The sequence below is a fragment of the Nycticebus coucang genome, chromosome 9, assembly GCF_027406575.1.
Source record: "Nycticebus coucang isolate mNycCou1 chromosome 9, mNycCou1.pri, whole genome shotgun sequence".
NCBI lineage: Eukaryota > Metazoa > Chordata > Mammalia > Primates > Lorisidae > Nycticebus > Nycticebus coucang.
The window spans coordinates 41,237,439-41,263,332 of record NC_069788.1 but is presented as its reverse complement, the minus strand read 5'-3'; the positions used below and the strand labels follow the sequence as shown (position 1 = coordinate 41,263,332).

The window sequence follows — 25,894 nt, the reverse complement described above, 5'->3', positions numbered from 1 at the left end:
CTAAACTCAGTAGAAGAAAAGAAATATCCAAAATCAAATCAGAGATCAATGAAATTGAAAACAAAAGAATCATTCAGAAAATTAATGAAACAAGGAGTTGGTTTTTTGAAAAAATAAAATAGATAAACCATTGGCCAGACTAATGAGGAATAGAAAAGTAAAATCTCTAGTAACCTCAATCAGAAATGATAAAGGGGAAATAACAACTGATCCCACAGAGATACAGGAGATCATCTCTGAATACTACCAGAAACACTATGCCCAGAAATTTAACAATGTGAAAGAAATGGATCCATATTTGGAGTCATACCTTCTCCCTAGACTCAGCCAGGAAGAAATGGAGCTCCTGAACAGACCAATTTCAAGCACTGAGATCAAAGAAACAATAAAAAAGCTTCCAACCAAAAAATGCCCTGGTCCAGATGGCTTCACTCCAGAATTCTATCAAACCTTCAAGGAAGAGCTTATTCCTGTACTGCAGAAATTATTCCAAAAAATTGAGGAAGAAGGAATCTTCCCCAACTCATTCTATGAAGCAAACATCACCCTGATACCAAAACCAGGAAAACACCCGAACAAAAAGGAGAATTTCAGACCAATCTCACTCATGAATATAGATGCAAAAATTCTCAACAAAATCCTAGCCAATAGATTACAGCTTATCATCAAAAAAGTCATTCATCATGATCAAGTAGGCTTCATCCCAGGGATGCAAGGCTGGTTTAACATACGCAAGTCCATAAACGTTATCCACCATATTAAAGATAGAGGCAAAAATAAAGATCACATGATCCTCTCAATAGATGCAGAAAAAGCATTTGATAAAATCCAGCATCCTTTTCTAATTAGAACACTGAAGAGTATAGGCATAGGTGGCACATTTCTAAAACTGATTGAAGCTATCTATGACAAACCCACAGCCAATATTTTACTGAATGGAGTAAAACTGAAAGCTTTTCCTCTTAGAACTGGAACCAGACAAGGTTGTCCTCTGTCACCTTTACTATTCAACGTAGTGCTGGAAGTTCTAGCCAATACAATTAGGCAAGACAAGGAAATAAAGGGAATCCAAATGGGAGCAGAGGAGGTCAAACTCTCCCTCTTTGCTGACGACATGATCTTATACTTAGAGAACCCCAAAGACTCAACCACAAGACTCCTAGAAGTCATCAAAAAATACAGTAATGTTTCAGGATATAAAATCAATGTCCACAAGTCAGTAGCCTTTGTATACACCAATAACAGTCAAGATGAGAAGCTAATTAAGGACACAACTCCCTTCACCATAGTTTCAAAGAAAATGAAATACCTAGGAATATACCTAAAGAAGGAGGTGAAGGACCTCTATAAAGAAAACTATGAAATCCTCAGAAAGGAAATAGCAGAGGATATTAACAAATGGAAGAACATACCATGCTCATGGACGGGAAGAATCAACATTGTTAAAATGTCTATACTTCCCAAAGCAATCTACCTATTCAATGCCATTCCTATCAAAATACCAACATCGTACTTTCAAGATTTGGAAAAAATGATTCTGCGTTTTGTATGGAACCGGACAAAACCCCAAATAGCTAAGGCAGTTCTCTGTAACAAAAATAAAGCTGGGGGCATCAGCATACCAGATTTTAGTCTGTACTACAAAGCCATAGTGGTCAAGACAGCATGGTACTGGCACAAAAACAGAGACATAGACACTTGGAATCGAATTGAAAACCAAGAAATGAAACTAACATTTTACAACCACCTAATCTTTGATAAACCAAACAAGAACATACCTTGGGGGAAAGACTCTCTATTCAATAAATGGTGTTGGGAGAACTGGATCTCTACACGTAAAAGACTGAAACTGGACCCACACCTTTCCCCACTCACAAAAATTGATTCAAGATGGATAAAGGACTTAAATTTAAGGCATGAAACAATAAAAATCCTCCAAGAAAGCATAGGAAAAACACTGGAAGATATTGGCCTGGGGAAAGACTTCATGAAGAAGACTGCCAGGGCAATTACAACAACAACAAAAATAAACAAATGGGACTTCATTAAATTGAAAAGCTTCTGTACAGCTAAGGAGACAATAACCAAAGCAAAGAGACAACCTACACAATGGGAAAGGATATTTGCATATTTTCAATCAGACAAAAGCTTGATAACTAGGATCTATAGAGAACTCAATCCACATGAAAAAAGCCAACAATCCCATAGATCAATGGGCAAGAGACATGAATAGAACTTTCTCTAAAGACGACAGACGAATGGCTAACAAACACATGAAAAAATGTTCATCATCTCTATATATTAGAGAAATGCAAATCAAAACAACCATGAGATATCATCTAACCCCAGTGAGGATGGCCCACATCACAAAATCTCAAAACTGCAGGTGCTGGCGTGGATGTAGAGAGAAGGGAACACTTTTACACTGCTGGTGGGACTGCAAACTAGTACAACCTTTCTGGAAGGAAGTATGGAGAAACCTCAAAGCACTCAAGCTAGACCTCCCATTTGATCCTGCAATCCCATTACTGGGCATCTACCCAGAAGGAAAAAAATCCTTTTATCATAAGGACACTTGTACTAGACTGTTTATTGCAGCTCAATTTACAATCGCCAAAATGTGGAAACAGCCTAAATGCCCACCAACCCAGGAATGGATTAACAAGCTGTGGTATATGTATACCATGGAATACTATTCAGTCATTAAAAAAAATGGAGACTTTACATCCTTTGTATTAACCTGGATGGATGTGGAAGATTTTATTCTTAGTAAAGCACCACAAGAATGGAGAAGCATGAATCCTATGTACTCAATTTTGATATGAGGACAATTAATGACAATTATGGTTATGGGGGGGGGGACAGAAAGAGGGAAGGAGGGAGGGGGGTGGGGCCTTGGTGTGTGTCACACTTTATGGGGGCAAGACATGATTGCAAGAGGGACTTTACCTAACAATTGCAATCAGTGTAACCTGGCTTATTATACCCTCAATGAATCCCCAACAATAAAAAAAAAAAAAAAAGAAAGAGTCAAAAGTAGGAATGGTACAGAAGATAGAAAGGCACAATTTTATTGTTCACATATATTATTCTATACTGTTTAAATTTCCATGTGCCTGTTTTACATTCATAATTAAAAAAACTGATGTTAAAAGAATAATTTTAGAGTTCAGCAATTTAGAGGACAGCAGAGAAAAGGAACTGATGCTCAGAAAAGTGAAGTCTTCTGAAATAAGGCTAAAGGGTACAAAATTAGATTATGTGAAGAAAGAAGGAAGTGATTTTTAGAAATTAGTGACAAGAAAAACAGGGTTATTTATAATAGAAAATGGCCCTTTATCCTAATAGCAAAGCACAAGAAGCTCCAAAGCTCCAACTCTAGCAGGAAGGACTTAGGAGATCTATAAAGGAAAATATCCCACTCCAGGAGCAGAGCTAACAGACACACTGGAGAATTTTATACCCTAGGGATTTTCCAAGGGACAGAAAAATTCTGTGCCTTGAATTCTCAGCTATCAAAAAGCAGAGTTATGACCTTTACAGACTCCATATAATTTCATTTATTACATGACTCACACACTTTATTTCAATAAAGAGCAGGCTACAATTCTTGAAGTTAATAGAATCCTCTCTTGAGGTCTGCTCTGAAGTATATTAGTTAAAAAGGAAAATCTTTCATCTTTTATCATTTGCAAATCTTCTTTCTTTCTTAAGGCCTAACTTGAGACTGGGAGATACCATACATTCAGATTACGCCTGTAGACACTAAACCATAACCTTTGGTTCCACTGATTCTTAGAGGGTTAAAAGGTACCTGCCTTCTTGTTGGTATGGTATTCTTGTTCTTCTAATGTATTATTTATTTATTAATTTATAAAACACTTCTATAGTATCTAAGTGCTAAAATACAAAGTTAAAAATATATACATTATTTAGGGCGGCGCCTGTGGCTCAGTCGGTAGGGCACCGGCCCCATATACTGAGGGTGGCGGGTTCAAACCCGGCCCCGGCCAAACTGCAACCAAAAAATAGCTGGGCGTTGTGGCGGGCACCTGTAGTCCCAGCTGCTCGGGAGGCTGAGGCAAGAGAATCGCTTAAGCCCAGGAGTTGGAGGTTGCTGTGAGCTGTGTGAGGCCATGGCACTCTACCGAGGGCCATAAAGTGAGACTCTGTCTCTACAAAAAAAAAAAAAAATATATATATATATATATATATACATTATTTAAATCAGCCAACTAATGGAAACAAATAATTAAAAAGAGAAAAAAAGGGCGGCGCCTGTGGCTCAGTGAGTAGGGCGCCGGCCCCATATACCGAGGGTGGCGGGTTCAAACCCAGCCCCGGCCAAACTGCAACAAAAAAATAGCTGGACGTTGTGGCGGGTGCCTGTAGTCCCAGCTGCTTGGGAGGCTGAGGCAAGAGAATCGCGTAAGCCCAAGAGTTAGAGGTTGCTGTGAGCCGTGTGACGCCACAGCACTCTACCCGAGGGCGGTACAGTGAGACTCTGTCTCTACCAAAAAAAAAAAAAAAGAGAGAGAAAAAAAATGTTGATGACTTAACGCAAAGCTATTTGGAGAGGATCTAGGGAGTGAATAAGTTTTTGAAACAAGAAAAAGAAACACTTAACTAAATATGAAATTATTATAGTATGTACCTGGTCAATGGTCAGCCAACCAGATCTTGTTAAAAACCCACATTGTATAGCATCTTCAACAGAGGGGCATAAAAGAGACAACGAATTCAGTTTGTAAAATGAAATGACAAGACAGATAGGTGGTAGTAACCAGTAAGACATGCAAAAGATGACAAGCTTTGAGGAGGCAGAGGGTCTGGCGTGGGAGCTGTGGTCCCACTGAACAGACTCTGGAAAGACAAAGGGTAGTTGCTTCCATGGGCTTTGGAGGCTTTCCCTTGTATAAAAAGGGTTCCAAGAGATTGGAAATAAGTTAACCACTTTATTTCTCTCTTTTCATCATCTGTCTAGGGTTAAGGCCTCTATAGTAATCATGCTTTGAGTCCTAGGAGGCAATGTGGTAGAGTGACAAGAGCCCTGGGTTTAAATCTCAGCTCTGCTTCTTGAAAAAGAGGCAGAGATGGCCACAAGATTGATGCTCCAATGGAAAGACGCACGTGAGAGGACAGGATGTACCCTACACCCTATACCTGGTCCTTTTCAGAACCAGGTCTACCTTCTCTCTATTCTTTCCCCATGCACCAGCTAGATGCAGATAATGCTGATGAGGGCCTAGATGACGACAGAGCCACAAGATGAAAATTACCTGAGCTCCTCAGTCACCTGTGGGGAGAAGCCACTAGACAGCCAGGAACACCCACACTGTTATGTGACTGAGAAATAAACTACATTCTATCTAATAATTACTATAATAATAGTGGTGATGGCGTCAGACATTGCATCAAACAAGCCATCATTAACTCTATTAAAAAGTTTGGATCACAAGAATATGAGGAAAGGGGAGAGGGAGGGGAGGGGATGACGGAGGATGGGTGGAGGGAAGGTAATTGGTGGGACCACACCTATGGTGCATCTTACAAGGGTACATGTGACATTTACTAAATGTAGACTATAAACGTCTCAACACAATAACTAAGAAAATGCCATGAAAGCTATGTTAACCAGTTTGATGAAAATATTTCAAATTGTATATAAAACCACCACATTGTACCCCATGATCGCATTAATGTACACAGCTATGATTTAATAAAAAAAAAAAGTTTGGGTCAAATAAATACATTAAAAGATGCTCAGCATCACTAGCTGTCAGGGAAATACAAATACAAATCAAAACTACCATGACATTCCAATTCACTCTCAGTAGGATGGCTATGGTCAAGAACAAGTGTTCTTGTTCTTGAAGAACAAGAACAAGAACAAGTTTCTCGCATTTCTCAAGAGAATGTGAGAAACTAGAGCCCTCGTACAGAGCAGTGCCTGAAAAAAAGGAAACACAAGTTGTCAGATGACTTGGCTATTTTACTCTTACATATACCCAAAAGAATTGAAAATAAATGTCCAGTCCAGGCACAGTGGCTCATGCCTACAATCCTAGCACTCTGGGAGGCCGAGGCGGGTAGATTGCCTGAGCTCATGAGTTTAAGACCAGCCTGAGCCAGAGCGAGACCTCATGGCTAAAAAATATAGCTGGGCGTTGTGGTGGGTGCCTGTGGACCCAGCTACTTGGGAGGCTAAGACAAAAGAATTGCGTAAGCTCAAGAGTTTGAGATTGCTGTGAGCTGTGACACCACAGTACTCTACCAAGGATGAAGAAGTGAGACTCTGTCTCAAAAAAAAAAAAAAAAAAAAAATAGATAAGAAAAGAAAAGAAAAAGAAAATAAATGTCCACACAAAAACTTGTATAGAAATGTTCATAGCAGCATTATTTATAATAGTCAGGAAGTGGAAACAATTTGATGAACAGGTAAGCAAAATGTAGTATATGCACACAATGGAATATTATTCAGCTATGAAAAGAAATGAAATTCTAATATATGCTACAAATGAATGAATCTTGAAAACATTATCCTAAGTGAAAGAAGCCAGGAAAAAAAACTCATATACTGTATGATTCTATTTATGTGAAATGCCCAGAAAATGCAAATCCCCCAAGACAGAAAGCCGATTACTAATTTCTGGAACTGACGGGGTGGGGGGGAATAAAAGGAAATGGAGAATGACTGCTAATGGTGAGGAGGTTTCTCTGTGAGGTGAAGAAAATGTTCTGAAATGCTAGATAGTAGGAATGGTTGCACAACTCTGTGAATATACTAAAAACCACTGAATTGTACGTGGGGCGGTGCCTGTGGCTCAGTGAGTAGGGCTCCGGCTCCATATAGAGAGGCTGGCAGGTTTGAACCCGGCCCCGGCCAAACTGCAACAACAACAACAAAGAAATAGCTGGGCATTGTGGCAGGTGCCTGTAGTCCCAGCTACTCAGGAGTTTGAGGCAAGAGAATCATCTAAGCCCAAGAGCTGGAGGTTGCTGTGAGCTGTGATGCCACAGCACTCTACCAAGAGCACTCTACCAAGATACAATGAGACTCTTTCTCTAAAAAAAAATAGAAAAAAGAAAGAAAAGAAAAAAAATTTAACACTAGCCCTGGAATGATATAAGAGTAAGCATAGCATAAAAAAAGGTGAAGACTTTTTATCTTTTGTATTGACCTGAAAGGATTTGGAGAACATTCTCCTAAATCAAGCATCACAAGAATGAAAATCAAGCATCCCATGTATTCAATACTAAATTGAAACCAATAGATTAACAAGTACAGGCCCACATGAGAGAAAAATACAATTAATTCAACAAGAGGAGAAGAGGAGGGTGTTCAGTAAGTTCCCACCTAATGAGTACAACTGCACACATCCTGGGAGAAGGACGCAATTCCAACTTGGACTTACCTTATAAATGCAAACAATTACACCTCACGTATGTACTCTCATACTAATCCAGAAAAGAAAAAAAGTGGGGCATAGAATAGAACCCCAGGATATCTACTAACATGTGTGTCACGTGAGCAAAATTCTCTAAGGAAGACCAAAATCCTAAAGGGATAGTGTGGAATACGGGAGGAGGGTGTGAGAGAGTATTGTATCATGAAAGTATCTTTATTTTCCCTGTTTAGGTGTATATGTCATTTTCAAAAGTCACACCACAAGATAGAGAAAATTTGGTCACATCAAGTAAATTCTCAAAGAAGTACTTAATAGTCAAAACTGAAGTAAAGGGTCACCAGAACATGTTTTCTACTTCAATAAAAGTATAATTCAGGCTGGGCATGGTAGCTCATGCCTTGTAATGACAGCATGAGCTTTGGGAAGCCAAGATGGGAAGATCGCCTGAGACCAGGCGTTCCAGACAAGCTGGGGAACACAGCAAGACCCCATCTCTACAGAATATTAAACAAACAAACAAACAACAACAAAAAATAAAAACCAGCCACGCATAGTGGTGCATGCCTGCTATAGTCCCAACTACTTAGGAGGCTGAGGCAGGAAGATCACTTGAGTCCTGGAGTTTGAGACTGCAGTGATCTGTGATTACACCACTACACTCCAGCCTGGGGAACAAAGTAAGACCCTATCAAAAAAAAAAAAATGTAATCTGATGATTCCAGGAATCTTCACTGGAACCTCTGATTCTAATTAGAATAAATTCCTGAAAGAATCCTACTTACTTGCAGGAGACTTTAGTTCTGTCAGCAACCATGGTCCACTGTTGCTGGTTGGTAGAAATCTCAACGTAGTAGCTGTAGCTTCTATCGTCACAGTCCCAAAGTAGTAACCTGAACGAAGGGAAAGACGTAAGATTGCTGTCAGTGTCTCACTGGCACCTTAGGCACTCACGGGCACTGGGAAGTCTGCCTACTCTACCCCTCCCACCTGTGTCCTTTGTTCCACCACATGTCTAGAACTGGAAAAAGAAAATGAATCCCAACAAAAGTAAGACGAGAACAGGTGGAGTCCATCTGCAGTGAGAGGCTTGTTTCCTCAGGAGTTTGTAAGTCCCTCAATTCACAACTGCCTCTGTCCCCCTAGTGGCAAAATTCCTTAGATGGGTTTAGGAGGGAGAAGATGTCCTCAAGTCACCAGATTGGCTGGACTAACCACTGCTCATGGGGGAATCCGTGCTTTCTAATTGGTGATAATCCCACAACTTTATTATCATGTTTTAGGTTCCATCTCATTCTGATCAGAATTGTTGCATAGCTTTGGTAAGATTAACTTGGAGATAAACATATATTCATTAGTAAAACTTTCTTATTCAGTTTTTAGAAATTGATTTTCGTGGTTCTTTCTTCTTATCCCCCTTTTGTGCCCAGATAAGAACCTAAGTATTAGCCATATGATTCCATAGACATGAAGCTCAAAGTAGACAAAATTTATCTGTTGGTGAAAGGAATCAGAACAGTGGTTACCTCTGGGGTAGATATAAAGGAAGCTTCTAGAATGCTGCTGGAAATGTGCCACATTTGATCTGAATGGTAGTTACATGGGTATATATGCATGCAAATATTCATTGGGCCATACATAAAAGATTTGTGCACTGTATGTTATTCCTCAATTTAAAAAAAAAAAACTGAGCATTGCAACACAGGAACAGCATTCTGCTTCTGACAGTGCCACAGGGCAAAAAGATCAGTGCTGTCTATGATTTCAGACTTAAAAGTCCTTCTCATACAACATACTTATCTTACTGTTTTACAGTTGGTCATGTGTGTTTGCGTCCTGCACCTGCTAAAATAGATAGCGAGCTCCTTGAAGGCAGCACCCATGCCTCACTGATTTTTCTGTACTCAGTACTTGACATAATGTCTCACAAAACTTATACTCAAGTCAATGTTTGCTAGACAAATACATTGCTTGTTACAATAGCAGTCATGATAGCCAACATTTCTTTAATGCTGTGTATAAGGCCCTGAGTTAAATGCTCCATACGATTTATCATGTTAAATCCTTCTAAATATCCTCCAGCAAGCACTATCATGCTTATCAAATTATAAGCAGTGAAAGTGGGACTTAAAGATGTTAAGTAACTTCTTAAAACTCATACAGTGAGTGGCAACCTGGTATCCTAACCCAAAGACCATTTCTGAAATCCCTGCTGCCAAATGCTTCCCTCATTCCCAGCTTATGTATCTGGGTCATAATTTACAATCGACACCTGTTACTTCTAAAATTAACTGTATTATTTTCTTTTAAACTTGCAGTTATAACAAATAAAAGTCCTTCCTACAAATTCAGTTTGTGTCACCGATAAAGCTATTATTAAGGATTAAGATTCCCTGCGTCTCCCTTTTCCTTTACTCTTTGCTCCTTGTTTTCAACTGTAATTGTTTGCTAGCAATGACTAAACCCACACTACATAATATTTTGGAACTCATTTTTTAAGTACAGAAAACTGTTAAAAGGTTTGGGAAAGCACAAACAGATTACATTTATTGATTCCCTTTAGTTTACCTGAGTATTTAATCTCAGTACTCTAAATGAATCAGAACTGATTCCATTCTCCTGTTCTTAAGTGTCCAAAAATTCTGCTGTTACATTAAAGCAATTGGCCTGATAAGATAGCGAATTATTTTCCTCATCAGTCATTTCCACAAATATTATTTTAGTCTCTCAGCACTTCTATGTAGTTAGCCTATGCTAATTTATATTTACTTTGGATAACTCTTCAAAGTATACTTTTTGTTTCTATGTCTGGCTCTCATTTTGATTATAAACCTTTTAGAAAGACCACTGATCTTTCTCTTTTTTTTTTTTTTTTTTGTAGAGACAGAGTCTCACCTTATCGCCCTCGGTAGAGTGCCGTGGCCTCACACAGCTCACAGCAACCTCCAAATCCTTGGGCTTAGGCGATTCTCTTGACTCAGCCTCCCAAGTAGCTGGGACCACAGGCGCCCGCCACAACGCCCGGCTATTTTTTTTTTCTCTGCTGCAGTTTGGCCGGGGCTGGGCTTGAACCCGCCACCCTCGGCATATGGGGCCGGCGCCCTACCCGCTGAGCCACAGGCACCGCCCAGATCTTTCTCTTTTTTTTAAATTCTACTTCGGGCTCAGCACCCGTAGCACAGTGGTTACGACGCTGGCCACATGCACTGAGGCTGGAGGGTTCAAACCCGGCCAGGGCCTGCTAAACAATAATGACAGCTAAAACAAAAAAATATCCAGGCGTTGTTGTGGACGCCTGTGGTCCCAGCTACTTGGGAAGCTGAGGGAAGAGAATTGCTTTAAGCCCAAGAGTTTGAGGTTGCTGTGACCTGTGACGCCAGCCACGGCACTCTACCAAGGGCGACATAATGACACTCTGTCTCAAAAAAAAAAAACAAAAAAAGGGCGGCGCCTGTGGCTCAGTCAGTAAGGCACCGGACCCATATACCGAGGGTGGCGGGTTCAAACCCGGCCCCGGCCAAACTGCAGCCAAAAAATAGCCGGGCGTTGTGGCAGGCGTCTGTAGTCCCAGCTACTGGGGAGGCTGAGGCAAGAGAATCGCTTAGGCCCAGGAGTTGGAGGTTGCTGTGAGCTGTGTGAGGCCACGGCACTCTACCAAGGGCCATAAAGTGAGACTCTGTCTCTACAAAAAAAAAAAAAAACTACTTCAAACATGTTGGCTATGTTCATAGTGTATGTTTCATACCTGTTCTGGGCTGAAATCATTTATAACTCTGTGAATGCAGATTAAAACTAGGGGGAAAACTTCAAAATTAATTCGTCAGTCTCTTCATTTAACAGCCCTAATAACAGGTTTGTTGGGAGATAATGTTGAGGCTATTCTCTCCAATAGGACGGAGTGATGTGCCATCACAGCTCACAGCAACCTTCAACTCCTGGGCTTAGGTGATTCTCTTGCCTCAGCCTCACGAGTAGCTGGGACTATAGGCACCCACCACAACACCCAGCTATTTTTTTGTTGCAGTTTGGCCAGGGCTGGGTTTGAACCCACCACCCTCAGTCTATGGGGCCGGCACCCCATCCACTGAGCCACAGGAGCTGCCCTCTCCAATAGGATTTTGAATTATTTATGGAGAACCAGGTTTATCAGAACTGCTGTCCTTCTAGATAATCATGAGTTAGTGTTTCTACAGAACATCTAAATGAAAACAATCCGTCCCTTCTGGGATAAAACCTAACCAGATCTCAAAATATTTCATGGAAAAAGACCACCTTGAGGATATGGCAGATGGAGAAGATAAAAAGGAAGAGCAATTGAGTATTATAAATGCTCTAGGTAGGATTCATGGAGTGGCAGCATATTAGAACAATTTTTAGGTTGTATATAGCATGCCCTCTATGGAGCTTATTCCATGAAGTCCTCTAATTTGTTTCAGGGCAAATTATTATTTTAAAAGGAAACCTGCAAGTCCAGGAACTTTAAAAATACAGTGCATATTGTTTGTAACTTATTTCTTTTGCTTAATTCTCTATTATGAATATCTCATTGCATCATCAAATATCCTCCTATATATTACTGACTTCATAGTATTTCACTGTATGGACGTCCTGTAATTTATTTAATCAGTCTCTTACTATTGGACACTTAAGTAGTTGATAATATTTCACCGTTACAAAAAAATTCTATGATGAACATTCTCAGCTAAATCTATGATTACTGCCTCTGAACGTTTCTATAAGTGAAACTCCTGGAGCAAGGTATACAAACATTATGAGGCTTTACAAATGCCTGCTTCTGTGCACCATCACCAATAAGTATGTTATGTTTAAAAATGCTACCAGTTACCAGTTTGATATATGATATACCATTATATATTTTTTACTTACTAAACTTGAACATTTTACCTATTTTCTACTTACATTTATCCTTTTGTTAATGATTTACAAAATGTACTCTATATTTAAAGAGTATTAATCCACTGCCTATCAGAGTTTGCATGCTGAGGATATTAATTTTGATTAGCTTAGTCTATCGATCTTTACCTCAATAATTTCTCTTGGCTTAAACTTTTTTTTTTCTGAATAGCAGCCAAGTGCACACACTGGCTGAGACATCTCCTCTCTATTCCTCTATTAAGAGTCCCTGTGGGCTGCAAATGCAGGGTCATGGTGACTGTTGAGTGGCAAAGGGATGCTGATGGATCTGGGGTCATCAAGCCTAAGGCTCAGACTCACCTACACTGTGGAGTTTTTGAGAGACCTTCTAATTTATATGCCAGGATGCATATTTGCTTGGAATTTAGGCTTAGCCAGGAATGAAAATTCCTTTCTTGATTTGACTGAAAAGAAAAACAAGCGCACCTGGGAAATACTAAAGGAAAAATTGGCTCAATCTCTTTTTTCCCATGTAGAGGAATTTTGTTCTAATAATGCAGAACTGAAAACTCCACCACCTCCCCGCACTTTTTTCCCTGCCTGCAAAGTGTGTTCTTTGCCCCTGCAGTAACACAGAGATATTTCTGACTTGTAATCTGGCTGGGAATGTTTGCACAGTGAGCTTGACCTTCACTGGGATGAGCTCCTTAAACACAGACAGCACACATCCATCCACACGCTTCCACCCATACACCAGAAGCCATTTTCAAAGGGGGCTGAATAAAGGAAGCTGCTGGCCACCATCTATTGATGCAGATTGGGCTGTGTTTAGCTGTTGCCACAAACCTCTCTAACTAATGAGCACTGCATGAAATAGTCTGGTGCAATTAAATGTTGTCTCCTCCATCTTCCCTTATTCTCATTGTGGAGTTTCCCTAAAAGCAGTGAAGTGCTGGTTTTTAAAAAATTGATTAGCAGATGTGATTTTGCTTACATCTTCCATAAATGCACTGGCTGGCTACATACCATTGATTACTAGGGTTCAGTTTACAGCAACTAATTGCTCTCCTTGCTGGTATTTTGATATAAAATTCAATAGTGAATATGTTTTCAAAACTCTTGTCTTTGTGGCTTGAGTCAGAAGTGACTGGAGGCAAACCCAGTGGACTGAGTTTTCCCTTCTTTAAAATAATTGCTCTCTCATCAGTCTGTGAAGAAAGTTTCTAAATTGTAGCATTCTAATTGGAAAGCCTGCATTATGCATGCGATGACAAACTATGTTGTGCTGAATGGCATTTTTTTCATCCTTTTCTTAAGGGATTAATTCTGTGCCAGATTGTGAACAATGGCTGAGGTATAACAGTTGAGATCAACAGCTTCTCACGGAATTGGTGCCTTTCAGACCAGGAACAAGTGCCCGTTTTGCTTGTTTCTAACTGTTCATCACTTATGGGAGATGCCACTGGAAGGCCAGGTTGCCGCGGTTGCTAGTTTTCTCATTTGGGTGAAAACAAACACGGAAGGAAGATCAACCATCAGGATTTTAGTAAGATTAGTAATAATTTATCATCAAATCCATTCCTAATCTTTCAGTTAAAGTCAAAAATACTCCTAGGCCAGACGTGGTGGCTCATGCCTGTAATCCTAGCACTCTGGGAGGCCAAGGCGGGTGGATTGCCTAAGCTCACAGGTTTGAGATCAGCCTGAGCCAAAGCGAGACCTCCTCTCTAAAACTAGCCAGGTGTTGTGGTGGGCACCTGGAGTCCTTGCTACCGGGGGAGGCTGAGGCAAGAGAATCACTTAAGCCCAAGAGTTGGAGGTTGCTGTGAGCTGTGACGCCACGGCACTCTGCTAAGGGTGACAAAGTGAGACTCTGTCTCAAAAAAATACTCCTGACCTCAAAAATGCATACAGATTGTTCTTTGTTAAAGATCCTTCAAGTTCTTCAGAAATAACTGTCTTCCATTCAACAATTTGAAAAATATTTACTAAGTACAGATTTAGCAACATAAACTTAATTTCTACTTCAGTTTCATCCCTTATGAAATTAAATGTCTAGATTTAATGGTTTCTCGGGGCTCGTCCGGTTCTAACATTTTAGAATTCTCTGCTATAGTACATGCAGGGGTATTTTGGTATGTCTGCACTTTACACAGTAACTCCTCTCTTTGACAGCTATTTCCAGCCCAATCTCAAGGTGGACCTGGGAGGTTCCTGAGCTCAGTCTATCCTGTAGATGACTATATCCTAGGAATCTGCCTGACCCATGCTGGGCTAATCAGAGTTCCTTCCTCAAAACTTAGAGACTCTAGCTTAATTGGCCCTGTTCACTTAAAATGACATGATAAATATGACATTCTGAGGTAACCCTCCGTCATCACAGGCAGCATGAAGAAGAACAGAAAATCCTCTGCAGTGAGAAGCAGAGACCACAGACAGTGGCCCAGGCACGGCTGCCTGGATTCCTGGCAGCTTCCCGTGTCTGGTTTCAGTCCCTGTGAGGGCCATCCAAGTTCCTGATCTAGCACTCCATGAGAATTCTCCCAATCAACTTAAATAAAGTCACCAGTAACGGGCTTAAGCTGTCTTTCCTTGGTTTCTGTCATTTGAAACCGAAAGGGCCTAAGATAAGCTCCTAGGGGAGTGCACTGGATGTAAAGGGTGGTCAACAAAGAGGCGAGGTTGTGGCAGTGAGGAGGCAATAATGCTGTGACAGCTACAGGACCAGAGAGATGAGGCAGTCAACAACAGGAATGGTGGGAAAGCTCCCTTTGGGTGGTAGTCTTTTCATTCAAGTATGAAAGAGGATTCTCTGTAGAAGCTGAGGGAGTAGGACTGCAGTGTGGTGTGATAGGCAAAAGAGGCTTTGGAATGGACTCACGGGGGTCAGCAGAACTGCCGGAAGGCAGCCTCACAAAGGTGAATGATCAGCATAGTTTATAACTCTCCCCAGCAGGGCTGACAGGGAAAGGATTGACAGGGATGGTTAACTGAGCGAAAGGCCAGGAAAAGTACTGACAAAATGTAAGTTGTTGAACGGTAAATGAGGTCTGAGAGGGTGGACTAACTTTCAGAATAGAAAGGGACTGGGGGTCTTCACACAGAAGAAGAGATGGGATGGATGTGAAGGAGAAGGGGATGGAACGGAGTTGTTTCAGCACTTCACCTCATTCAGGAGAGTCCAGATTTCACTCTTCTGAACAAGAAGCAGAAAGACAAACAACACTTAGGAGCTCTATTCTAATCTCTGCTATTCCTCAATATTCCTGCAATAGCTGCCAGAAGGATTTAATACAGTTTCAGAAAAACAACTTTACTGGTGAGAAACAGGGACTTTCCCAAAGATGACAGGGCTCCTTACTGTCAGCTGTCATGGGGTTCGACCATGCAGCTTCATCCTCATGTGGGGAGCAAGGACCAGCTGAGAAGAGCTACTGGAGGACTGCAAGCCCGAGATGAGATTCTCAGCAGGAGACAAGAGCCAAGTAATAATGTTTTATCAGAAGTGTGTGAAGTAGACCAGGTGGCTGCCCTGCAGATTCCAGACATGTGAACTCCCTGGAAGCTGCCACCACAGGGGCCCTGCCTCTGAATGGGCCACAACCTTTCAGGGCAAAAGGGATACCAGTCTTCTTCTATTAGCAGGAGGAGGTAAATACAGGGGGCCGCTCACCAGATGGAATAGGTTCACAGGAAATACATTAGTCAGAGCACATCAGACAGTCTATGTATTGTCCGATAGCGTTTAATCTCTCATATCTGTGATGTGGAGGGTGATTTCTCTAAAGAGGAGGAAAACAATGGCCCTAGTTAAAAATATTCTTTTGCAGTGGCCAGGGAAACGGCAAGAGAGCTTGTCTGGCATATGTAGTTTCTGTGTTTAGTCACTGAAGCCCCAGGATGAAAAATGTGAGGAGATAAGAACAGGTGGGGAAAAAAGGAGAGTTCTTTTCTCCTGTCAAATCCTTGCATTTGATATAATATCATCCAGGTAAGTTATTTCAAAGTGGAAAAATATCAACAGAAAATATACCCACAGAACGTAACTGTGGATAGATGGGACAAAACTTTCCCAAACTTTGAGACAATACAAAACTATCAACTTTTAACTGCTGAGACCATTCTTTTCACTCTTTGGAGAGACAAGTTTTTATTATTTTTTTTTATTTTTATTTTTTTGTAGAGACAGAGTCTCACTTTATGGCCCTCAGTAGAGTGCTGTGGCCTCACACAGCTCACAGCAACCTCCAACTCCTGGGCTTAAGCGATTCTCTTGCCTCAGCCTCCCGAGAGAGACAAATTTTTAATTTCAATTTTTAGGTGACAACATAAACCAACACCATCCTATCCAACAGCATCGGTACAGCTGCAAAATTCAGTATATATACTGAGTATGGAAGGAATGGTGAACAACTTAATCATAATCCCGCCTCACATTTGCACAGACCTCACCGGTTTCAAAATGTTTTTGCATACATTATCACATTTAAAAAAACAACAATTTATAATCAACACATTTCTTGCTTTCAATGCAAATCTATTTTTCTCAGTTCCTTGGTTAATGTTTTTTTGCATGGGCTAAAGCAATCTTTTACAGATTATTCAATCACTTGGAAAACCCTTTTTTTTTTAACAAATAATTTTGGTTCAGGCTATGGTCTAGGTTTCATACTACACAGTCCAATTTGATGAAAATTCTTTCATTTTAGAATTTCAGTATAGTTATGTAAGAAAAATTTGTCCAGCCGAAAACAGCTGTTGAGAAAAAAAGCAGTTTTCTTATATTTTTGAAGGTGATACTTTCCAATACAGCACCTTTCTTAAGCAAAATGTTGGCAGCTAAAATATTGGGAATTGTTCAAACAGCTTTTGGATAGTTAAGTAGAGTATCATGGTACAGACCTTTTGGGCAGTGACACACTGAGCAGGTATGCAGCTTTTCAGATCTTTCCCTGTGTTTAAATTTGGCATCATCAATCCCCGCTCCCCAGCAAGGCCATCTGCCTTGATCCCAGCAGCTTCCTCATCATGACAAGTACACACAGTCAGTGAGATCGGCCTCATTTGGCTCGCCAGCAAGACGAGAAAAGGATACGCAAGAAGCACTGAGGTCTTGCCCAGACCACAGGCCTTAGCTCCCTAGGGAACAAGTCCAGTTCACTTTTAGCTTCATTTGCTAGGAAGGCTACTGCGAGCTGTTGTGATTTTTTTTTTTTTTTGCAGGTTTTTGGCTGGGGCTAGGTTTGAACCCACCACCTCCGGTATATGAGGCCAGTGCCCTACCCCTTTGAGCCACAGGTGCCACCCCAGCTGTTGTGATTTTTAAAGGCCACAGTTTCTTCTGTTAGCAGCTGATGGCAATTTGCATCTGTGTGAGCTTTTCTGTTCCCTGTTCTCAGTCCTAAGAAATTATTAGGAGGGGGATAAGAAGAGACAGGTATGTTAAAGAGCTTAGAACTCACTGATCTACAAGCTGAGTGTTAAGAATTTTACTTCGTGGATCTTACTTTGACTTATGACTCCTGTGGAACAACCCGGCCCCAAAGTGGGCCTTCATGCAACACTTAGGAGGAGAGTCGCAGGGCTCCAGGTTCCCTGAGTAACCGCATCCAGTAGCCCCTCCCCTAAGCTTTTAGAACAAATCCCTTCGGAGGAACCATCTGCCCAGGGACCACGCATGGCTAGGAGTCTTGGTATTTCTCATGGTCCCTGGCATAATGCCTTACAGATTAGCTACTGAGTTACACTGAAGAAGACATGGGGAGAGGAGAGAAGAGATGATGGGAAGAGGAGAGGCAACTACAGCTAAATCACCCTTCCCACAAGATCCACATAGCTCATCTGAGTACAGCATTTTCAACACTCCACAGACTAAATTATGTTTCAATCTGAAAATAAGCAGCACTCCCATCCCCCACATCATTTTGGAGGGTTTCACGTTAGAGATAATTTATGAAAAATATCAACAGTAACTGCTATTTTAACTCTGGAGCTTATTCTCTTGTCCCTTTCTGACCACATGCGGATATATGCCCACATGCACCCTGCCTACAAACCTTCAAGAAACCAAGCCAAAGAGAAATCTAATAAGCTCCATGCCTCCTTTCTATTCCCTTGGGTCGCGTTTTCACAGGAATCTGCATCTGTGGGAGAAATCACAATTTACACGCAGATCTTTGTATTCTCTCAACCTGTGATAAAGGGAGAAAGTATAAGGGCAAAACAGGTAACAAAGGCTGACTCTGATTACTACGGTCAAGAGAACAGTCCAGCAGGAATGAACTATAAGGCAAAAGTCTTCCTAGTCAATGACGCAGTCTCTTTATTTTTGTTCTTACCAAATCTCTTCTCTGGTCTCCCCTAACACAGCCAGTACTATTTCCCCACATCTCTTTTTCTTCCTTATCACTCTGACCTTTTCACCCAAATCAGCTCTGGGTTTCAACCTTGGCTCCAGCTTTAAATCATCTTCTTTTACCCACAGGGCACAATCTGCGAAGTCCTGAGCCCTTGATGAAAACGACTTGAAAACACTTGCCCGTCCGGTGCGGCCCCTCGTCCTCCTCTGGCGGTGTCACCCGTCCTGGCTGTTGTTCCTTCCTCCACAGGTCTCTGCTGAGTTACTGCTGCTTTCCCACTCCCCAAAGCTGCCGCTGCTGCTGGAGGGCCCTGTACGATGCACGCCAGGATCTACCCATCTAACTCTACCTGTCTCTCTCTTTCTTCTTTATCTACTTGTTCTTAAGTCTCCTGTTAGTCTCTTCCCTAATGAACTTCCTTCATGAAATCTTTTGTGAAGGTTTTCATGTGAAAACCACCACCCTGCAAAACACAAAAAACTACAGTAAGTTGCAAGTGCTGCAAAATGTAAACACTTACAGTAAGTAGATTATTCTGATTGAAGGTTGAGGTGTCTGATAAATCATAAGACTCCATGTGGAACACAAATTATCATTAAAATAAAGAGAACATTAATGAGAATAATAATCGCTTTTCAGTCTTTTGGTTAAAATCAAAAGAATAGTAATAGTAACATCTTCTCCCCTACCATATAAAGGTAAAAATTCTAACTACTAACTATAAGTTCTTATAAACAAAAGATAATTAATCAATTTAATTACATAACTGTGTAATATACCTTTTGAAGAACGATGAGAAGCCAGGGTGGAAAAAAGGCAATATTTTATGTAATTTTTTGTAACAGCTACAGGAAAAGATGGCTTATTACATTTTTCAATGGAATTCTTTTGATCGCTGGCCACTTGGTACAATTTTCTTGATCCAGGTTTTCAAAGCCAGGATCATAAATTTTAATTCAAACATTTTCAGCCAAACATTAATAACTCCATCGTTCCTAACTACTAAACAGCTGTAATTAAACCAAACTGGTGTGGGTTACAGGACTAAAGGCTAAATGGGCAGTTGCCATTTTGTTTTCCGCTACTGCCTAAGCTATTCTCCCCGAGCGGGAGGCCCAGGCAGCTGTGCATGGAGAGGGTTTGCAGTTCTTCCCACTCCTGCAGAAGACGTGAGGATGTGGTTCTGTCTCATGAATACTTGCCAGAACTGTGGGGTAGCGTCCCCCTCCCTCCCACTTTTGTTTGGCTGAAGGATTGTCAGACAAGAGAAAAGCATTCCCTCGCTGGAATGTATTCAGCAAGAGCTGCCTTTCTAGAAATAACCCTCCCAGGTACCGACATGAATATTCACCAGAGTGCACTGGGCACAAAGGCCAGTCTCCGTGCCATGGACACTAATCCTTCAAAATGTATTCCAGGCAAGCTACCAGGGTAAACTCTTATACAGAAACCAGGCTTTCCAGTGATAGATACTGGATGGTTGAAAGACGGAAATCTGAGTGAAGGAGGCAGAGATGCATAAATCACTCCTATCTATCTAAGACACTGCTGCAGCTAGACCTTGCAACATTGATTCAAGCACAGCATGAGGCTTCATTAGAATACTGCACTCTGAGAATTAAACTCTGTTTCTTTTGTTCAGGGGGCTCACCCTTCCTCATCAAGAAGAACAAACTTTTTTCTTCCCTATGCCCTATAATCCCATCTTTTAATTTTCTTCCAGTTTTAGCTGACAAAACCTGCACCGACATCCAGAGAGCACAGTCCTGGTACCATGCAGGCACCCAATGCACAGGCATGCATTGCCTGCCCCCCCGCTCCCAGGTTCCTCTGTATCACTGCCCTGACTCACATTCAGAAAGGTGTGGACCAGCCTGAGCAAGACCAAGACCCTGACTCTACTAAAAATAGAAAAACTAGCTGGGTATCATGGTGGGCACCTGTAGTCCCAGCTACTCGGGAGGCTGGGGTGAGAGAATTACTTGAACCCAAGAGTTTGAGGTTGTTGTGACATGATGGCGTTCTACCCAGGGCAACCGAGTGAGATTCTGTCTCCTCCCACCCCCACCCCCCCAAAAAAAGGAAAGGAGGAAAGAAAGAAAGAAAGGTGTGGACAGAGATGATTAGGAACTTTCTCAAGCCAGGGAAGGAATCATGCCTAAGAGGTGAGAGATCTCAGATTACTTGGGATCCTCCCACCCTGTGACTGAGTCCCCAAAAGCCAACACTGAGTTTTATGCTGAGGGATAAAAGAGGACCTGACTAAGGCAGCCCATCTGAGTCACACATGAGAATGTTCAGAAAATCAACAGTTATGTTTTTGGGGCTGGAAACATCCCTGAGGTAAACTCCAAGGAGCTAGTGCTCTAATTGTGAGCACAGTCTATACCTGAATAGCTGGGGGGCTCCTAGCAAGAGAAGAGGGCACATAAGCAGGAATGAAGAAAACAGTGAGGCTGAGTAACCACCTCAACCCATTAGGACCACAAGGGCTCCAGAGGCTCTCTCCACGCCTCTGATCGGCACCATGGCATTCTGAGGCAATGTGGTGTAATGAGCAGCAGTGGTAGCAGGTGGAAGACAGGAGTCCCAACTCTGCCTCTGCTTGCTCTAAAACCACGTTCTCTCAGATTTACAACCCATGGGAAGAGAAGAGAGGGAGATGGATTTTAATCTGGAAGATTTGTGGTTTATTTTTTTTTAACTTTATTTTTTCCTTTTGATTACCAAGTGATATATGAGAAATCCTTTGGTACTTTTTATGAAGTATCCATTATAAAAAGGCATTGTACTAATTGTAAAAATATTTGTAAATCGATATTTTAAAAATATTCTTTAGCAGCAGACCCTTTTTAACAAACAACATCTTGGAGGGAATTCCTGGGGAGGCCAGAGTGGAAGCAGGTGTCAATGAGTCCAAAAGAAGGAACCATGGTTGGCTGGCACTGGAGTCCATCAGCAAGTTTGGCCTGGCCTTAGTTATTGCAGGAGGTGTGGTGAATTCTGCCTTCTATAATGTGTAAGCTGTCATCTCTGACTGATTCCTGTCAGAGTCATTCCTGACTGATTCCTCTGTCCTATGGAGTGCAGGACATTGTGGTAGGGAAGGAACTCACTTTCTCATCCCATGCATACAGAAACCTTTGACTGCCACTCTTGACCACATAACATGCCAGCCATTGCTGGTAGCAAAGATTGACGGAATGTCAATATCGCGCTTGTATCCTCAGGCCTGTTGCTAGCCCACTTCCTTGCATCTTCACCAGCACTGGAGAGGTCTGTGAGGAGCATGTGCTGCCATTCAGCACTATGGAGTTCCTCCAGTCAGGGGTGGCTCGTCTGATGCTGGAGAACTACTCACTCAGGACGTAGGTGAGTGATGACCTTACGAATGAGCAGCAACCTTTGGGCTCATCCTAGATGACATTTCCTTGATGCATCTGACCTTCAGGAAGTTCACAGAACCAGTGGAAGCTAAACATTAGCTCAGCAGGAAGAGAGAAAGCCAGGTTTGTGGTGGAAAAGGCTGAATGGCAGTAAAAGGCAGCCATCATGTCTGCTGAGGGTGACTCCAAGATAGCTGAGCTGATTGCCAACTCACTGGCCACTACAGATGATGGCCTGATGGAGCTGCACAAGCTGGAAGCCACAGAGGACATTGCATACCAGCTGTCACACTCTTGGAACATCACCCACCTGCTGGCAGGGCAGTCCGTGCTCCTCCAGCTGCCCTAAAGAGACCCACCCTGCCTAGACCTCCTCAGGCCAACTGGGCCACACCTTGAAGATGCTTAACACTAAATTCCTCCCGCCTCCATCCAGAAATTACCATGAAATCTCATGATTGGCTTAAAGTTAAGGAAATAAAAGTAAAATCACTTCAGATCTCTTAGAAAACCAGAAACAAACAAACAAAACAAAACAAAACAAACAAAACCCAAAAACATCTTGGAAGAATGTCACTATCTAAAACAGATAAAAACAGAACTGCTCTACCACGGTCAAAGTTGGGGGCTGGAGCCTTACATGCCAGGATTTCCTTCAGGCCTCTCCTTGTAGCAATCCACAAGGGTAGGCTCATTCTCTCACAAAACACAGTAGGAAAGACTCAGTGGTCATGGCATGTCTCTTGTTTCCAAACAAATGCTGATTTTCAATATTTACATTTTTTATTAACAGACTTATACATAATTCACAGTTTTTGAAACCATAAGAGGCAAATGAATTTCTCTAATGCTTCACTTTTACCTATATGGGCCAGAGATACCAGAGTAAAGGAGCTGAAGAGATTAAGTATTGTAATCGTAGCCTATGGATGCCTATTTTTGTAAAGGTTTATCAGAACACAGCCATGACTCCTCAGCAGAGTTGAACAGTTGCAACAGAGCCCTGCAGAGGTGTACAATATCTACCACCTGTCTCAAAGTCTGCTGACACCAGGAAAGGACAGAAAACTAAAGCTGTTCTCATTGAGTAGTAAAGAGTTATGGCAACAACGTAAGAAATAAAGGTACAGTTTAAACTAAGGCTGTGGTTAGCCTAGAAATGTCTAAACTCTCTTTCCTCTATTGAATGTTTGAACAGATTTTCATAGCAAATTCCACACAGAATTTTTTAGATTCTGCTATAGTCATCATCCCATCTTTGTTACTTTGAAACTTAACTGGCAATTCCTGCCTTGCCCTTCACCCCACATTTCTGGTGTTCTTCCTAAGAGTAAAAAAAATAGAAAGAAAATTAGACTTAAAAAAAAAAAACAACAACAACAAAAAACCAGCAGCAGCTCCAGTTAAAAATGGAAACCATTTCCAAGCCCTTCTGACTCCCTGAAGTGATAAAATGCCTAGGAGCTACATTCTCAAGTTGAAGACATGCAAACAGGATGGTCATTGGCTACCACCTTCCAGATCCCTACTAAAGGGGATGGAATTAATAGGGTAAAGCAGGGGCCCGTGGGCCACATGAGGCGGTGTGATTGTATTTATTCCCGTTTTGTTTTTTTACTTCAAAATAAGATATGTGCACTGTGCATAGGAATTTGTTCATAGTTTGTTTTTTTTAAACTGTAGTCCGGCCTTCCAATGGTCTGAGGGACAGTGAATTGGCCCCCTAGAGTGAAGAAATTATAGAGATGTTTGGATGCCAATAAAAAATATGCCAAAACCCACAGTTATCTAGTCATTGATAAGGCAATTATTATGACATCAGTAAAATAGTAACACATCAGTTATAGGGGAAGACAAGATTGTAGACTAAACTATACCAATTAAGCAGACAGTGTTATTTGCTGGTCACCAGGAGAAAATAGATTTGTACAGATTTATGCTATGTTAGCTCTGTCTATTGTGATTATAAGAAGCATTTTATAAGCTAGCTGGTCAGGCAGTCTATAGCCAGAGAACAATAAAAACCTTATAGTAATTGGCATTTTAACTGAACTACTCATTTAGAATCGTTAATGAAACCAATTTTAAATGGATGGACTTTAACATGTTCCAACTAACTGACATGAATTTTCTACTTGTCTTTGAGTCTAATATATATAGCTAAGATCTTACTATAGTGAACACACTCATGACAAAGCCATTTTCCTATTTACTGAGAAGGCTGTTATCAAAAAGATATTATTTATCTGATTACCATCAATTCTCAAACAATTCTCCATAGATAATGCTTTATCTATTTCCAACAGGGTTACTATGAACCTCCTCATAAAGATAGTACTTGATTATATGTGCTTTATTATTTTTTAACCTCAGAAAAGAAATGAATACAGAAAGGCTAAATATCAGGAAAAGAATTGACAAGGGTTTCCACTGGGCATTTGGAGCCAATTAAATGGAACATGTCTAAGGGACTAAGTGAGGAACAAGCTCTATCAGCTGACACCCCAACCACCCTTTCCTCCAAGATTCTTAAAGTAAGTATACACTAAGGAAAGTTCCAGCAAATGAGAAACAAGGGGATACTTTACCGTTAGTGCAACTTTTGGCCCCAAACCCTAATACAAAGAGCATAGAACACGGAACATTCCCTATTCCCAAGTTAATTATCCTGAATAGCTTCAACCTAACAAGTTAGGAGGCCTTCCCTGTCCCTTCTTCATCACACAAAACTTATTCATGGTTCTTACCACTGTAACTTAAGGATGGATCAACCCCATACACATTCTAGTATTCTTTTTATACATGGTATATATATCCTAAGACTGCCTGTGGATACCTGAAACCATGGATAGTATAAAACCCTATACACATATGCTATGCTTTTTTGATCTGGTAACTGAGACGGCCACTAAGTGACTAATGAATGGGTAACACATACAGTGTGGATATGCTGGACAAACGGATAATGCATGTACTAGGGGGAATGAAGCAGGTAGGCACAAAAGTTCATCACATTTCCCATAATGGTGCATAATTTAAAACTATGGATTATTTATGTCTGGAATTTTCCATTAAATATTTTACATCATGGTTGAATATGAATAACTAAAACCACAGAAAGCAAAACTGTGGATAAGGGAATAAAACAAAGCCTCCTAACCAGTAGTGTCCCAGGCCTATGCCACCTGGGCCCCTGTGGGAGACAAGAGACACGAGTAGTAAGGGCTGGGCACAGTGGCTTGCTCCTGTAATCCCAGCTCTCAGGGGGGCCAAGGCGTGTGGATTGTTCGAGCTCACAAGTTCGAGACCAGCCTGAGTGAGAGCAAGACCCTGTCTCTAGAAATAGGTGGGCTTTGTGGCTGGTGACTGTAGTGCCAGCTACTTAGGAGGCTGAGGCAAGAGGATCACTTGAGCCCAAGAGTTTGGGGTTGCTGTGAGCTATGACACCATGGCACTCTACTGAGGATGACAAAGTGAGACTCTGTCTCAAAAAACAAACAAACAAACAAACCCAAATTAAAAAAAAAAAAAAAGAGAGAGATACAAGTAGTGATTTCACTAACCATGGCCCAGTCTCGAGTCCTACAAACTCACCAATCCGATCAGCATCTTTATGACCACAATTTTAGGGAGGAACAAAGGAGGATATAGAAGGCACAAAGAAACGAAAGGAAAAGCAGAGGGTATATGAACTTCTAAGATTCAAAATTATGGTATTGCTACCCTCCCACTGACTATCCGTGTTTCAAATGTCCTCAAAGCCAGAGACACTCTCTATAGTCCTACCAAACACCCCTCCACATCACCCAAGAAGTCTGCGAGTGGGAAACACTGAAGGCAGTATGGGACAGTCACTGCCCATACTCTC

General features: G+C 41.3%; 1 protein-coding gene across 2 annotated transcripts in view; it reads right to left on the bottom strand.

Moving 5' to 3' along the window:
- Positions 1 to 25,894, bottom strand: part of BTBD9 (BTB domain containing 9) — a 478,407-nt gene that overhangs the window by 85,187 nt on the left and 367,326 nt on the right. For both annotated transcript variants that reach the window (XM_053603528.1, XM_053603529.1), the window contains one exon: positions 8,192 to 8,299. In XM_053603528.1, coding sequence (XP_053459503.1) covers positions 8,192 to 8,299 — 108 coding nt within the window. The remainder of the gene's footprint in view (positions 1 to 8,191; positions 8,300 to 25,894) is intronic.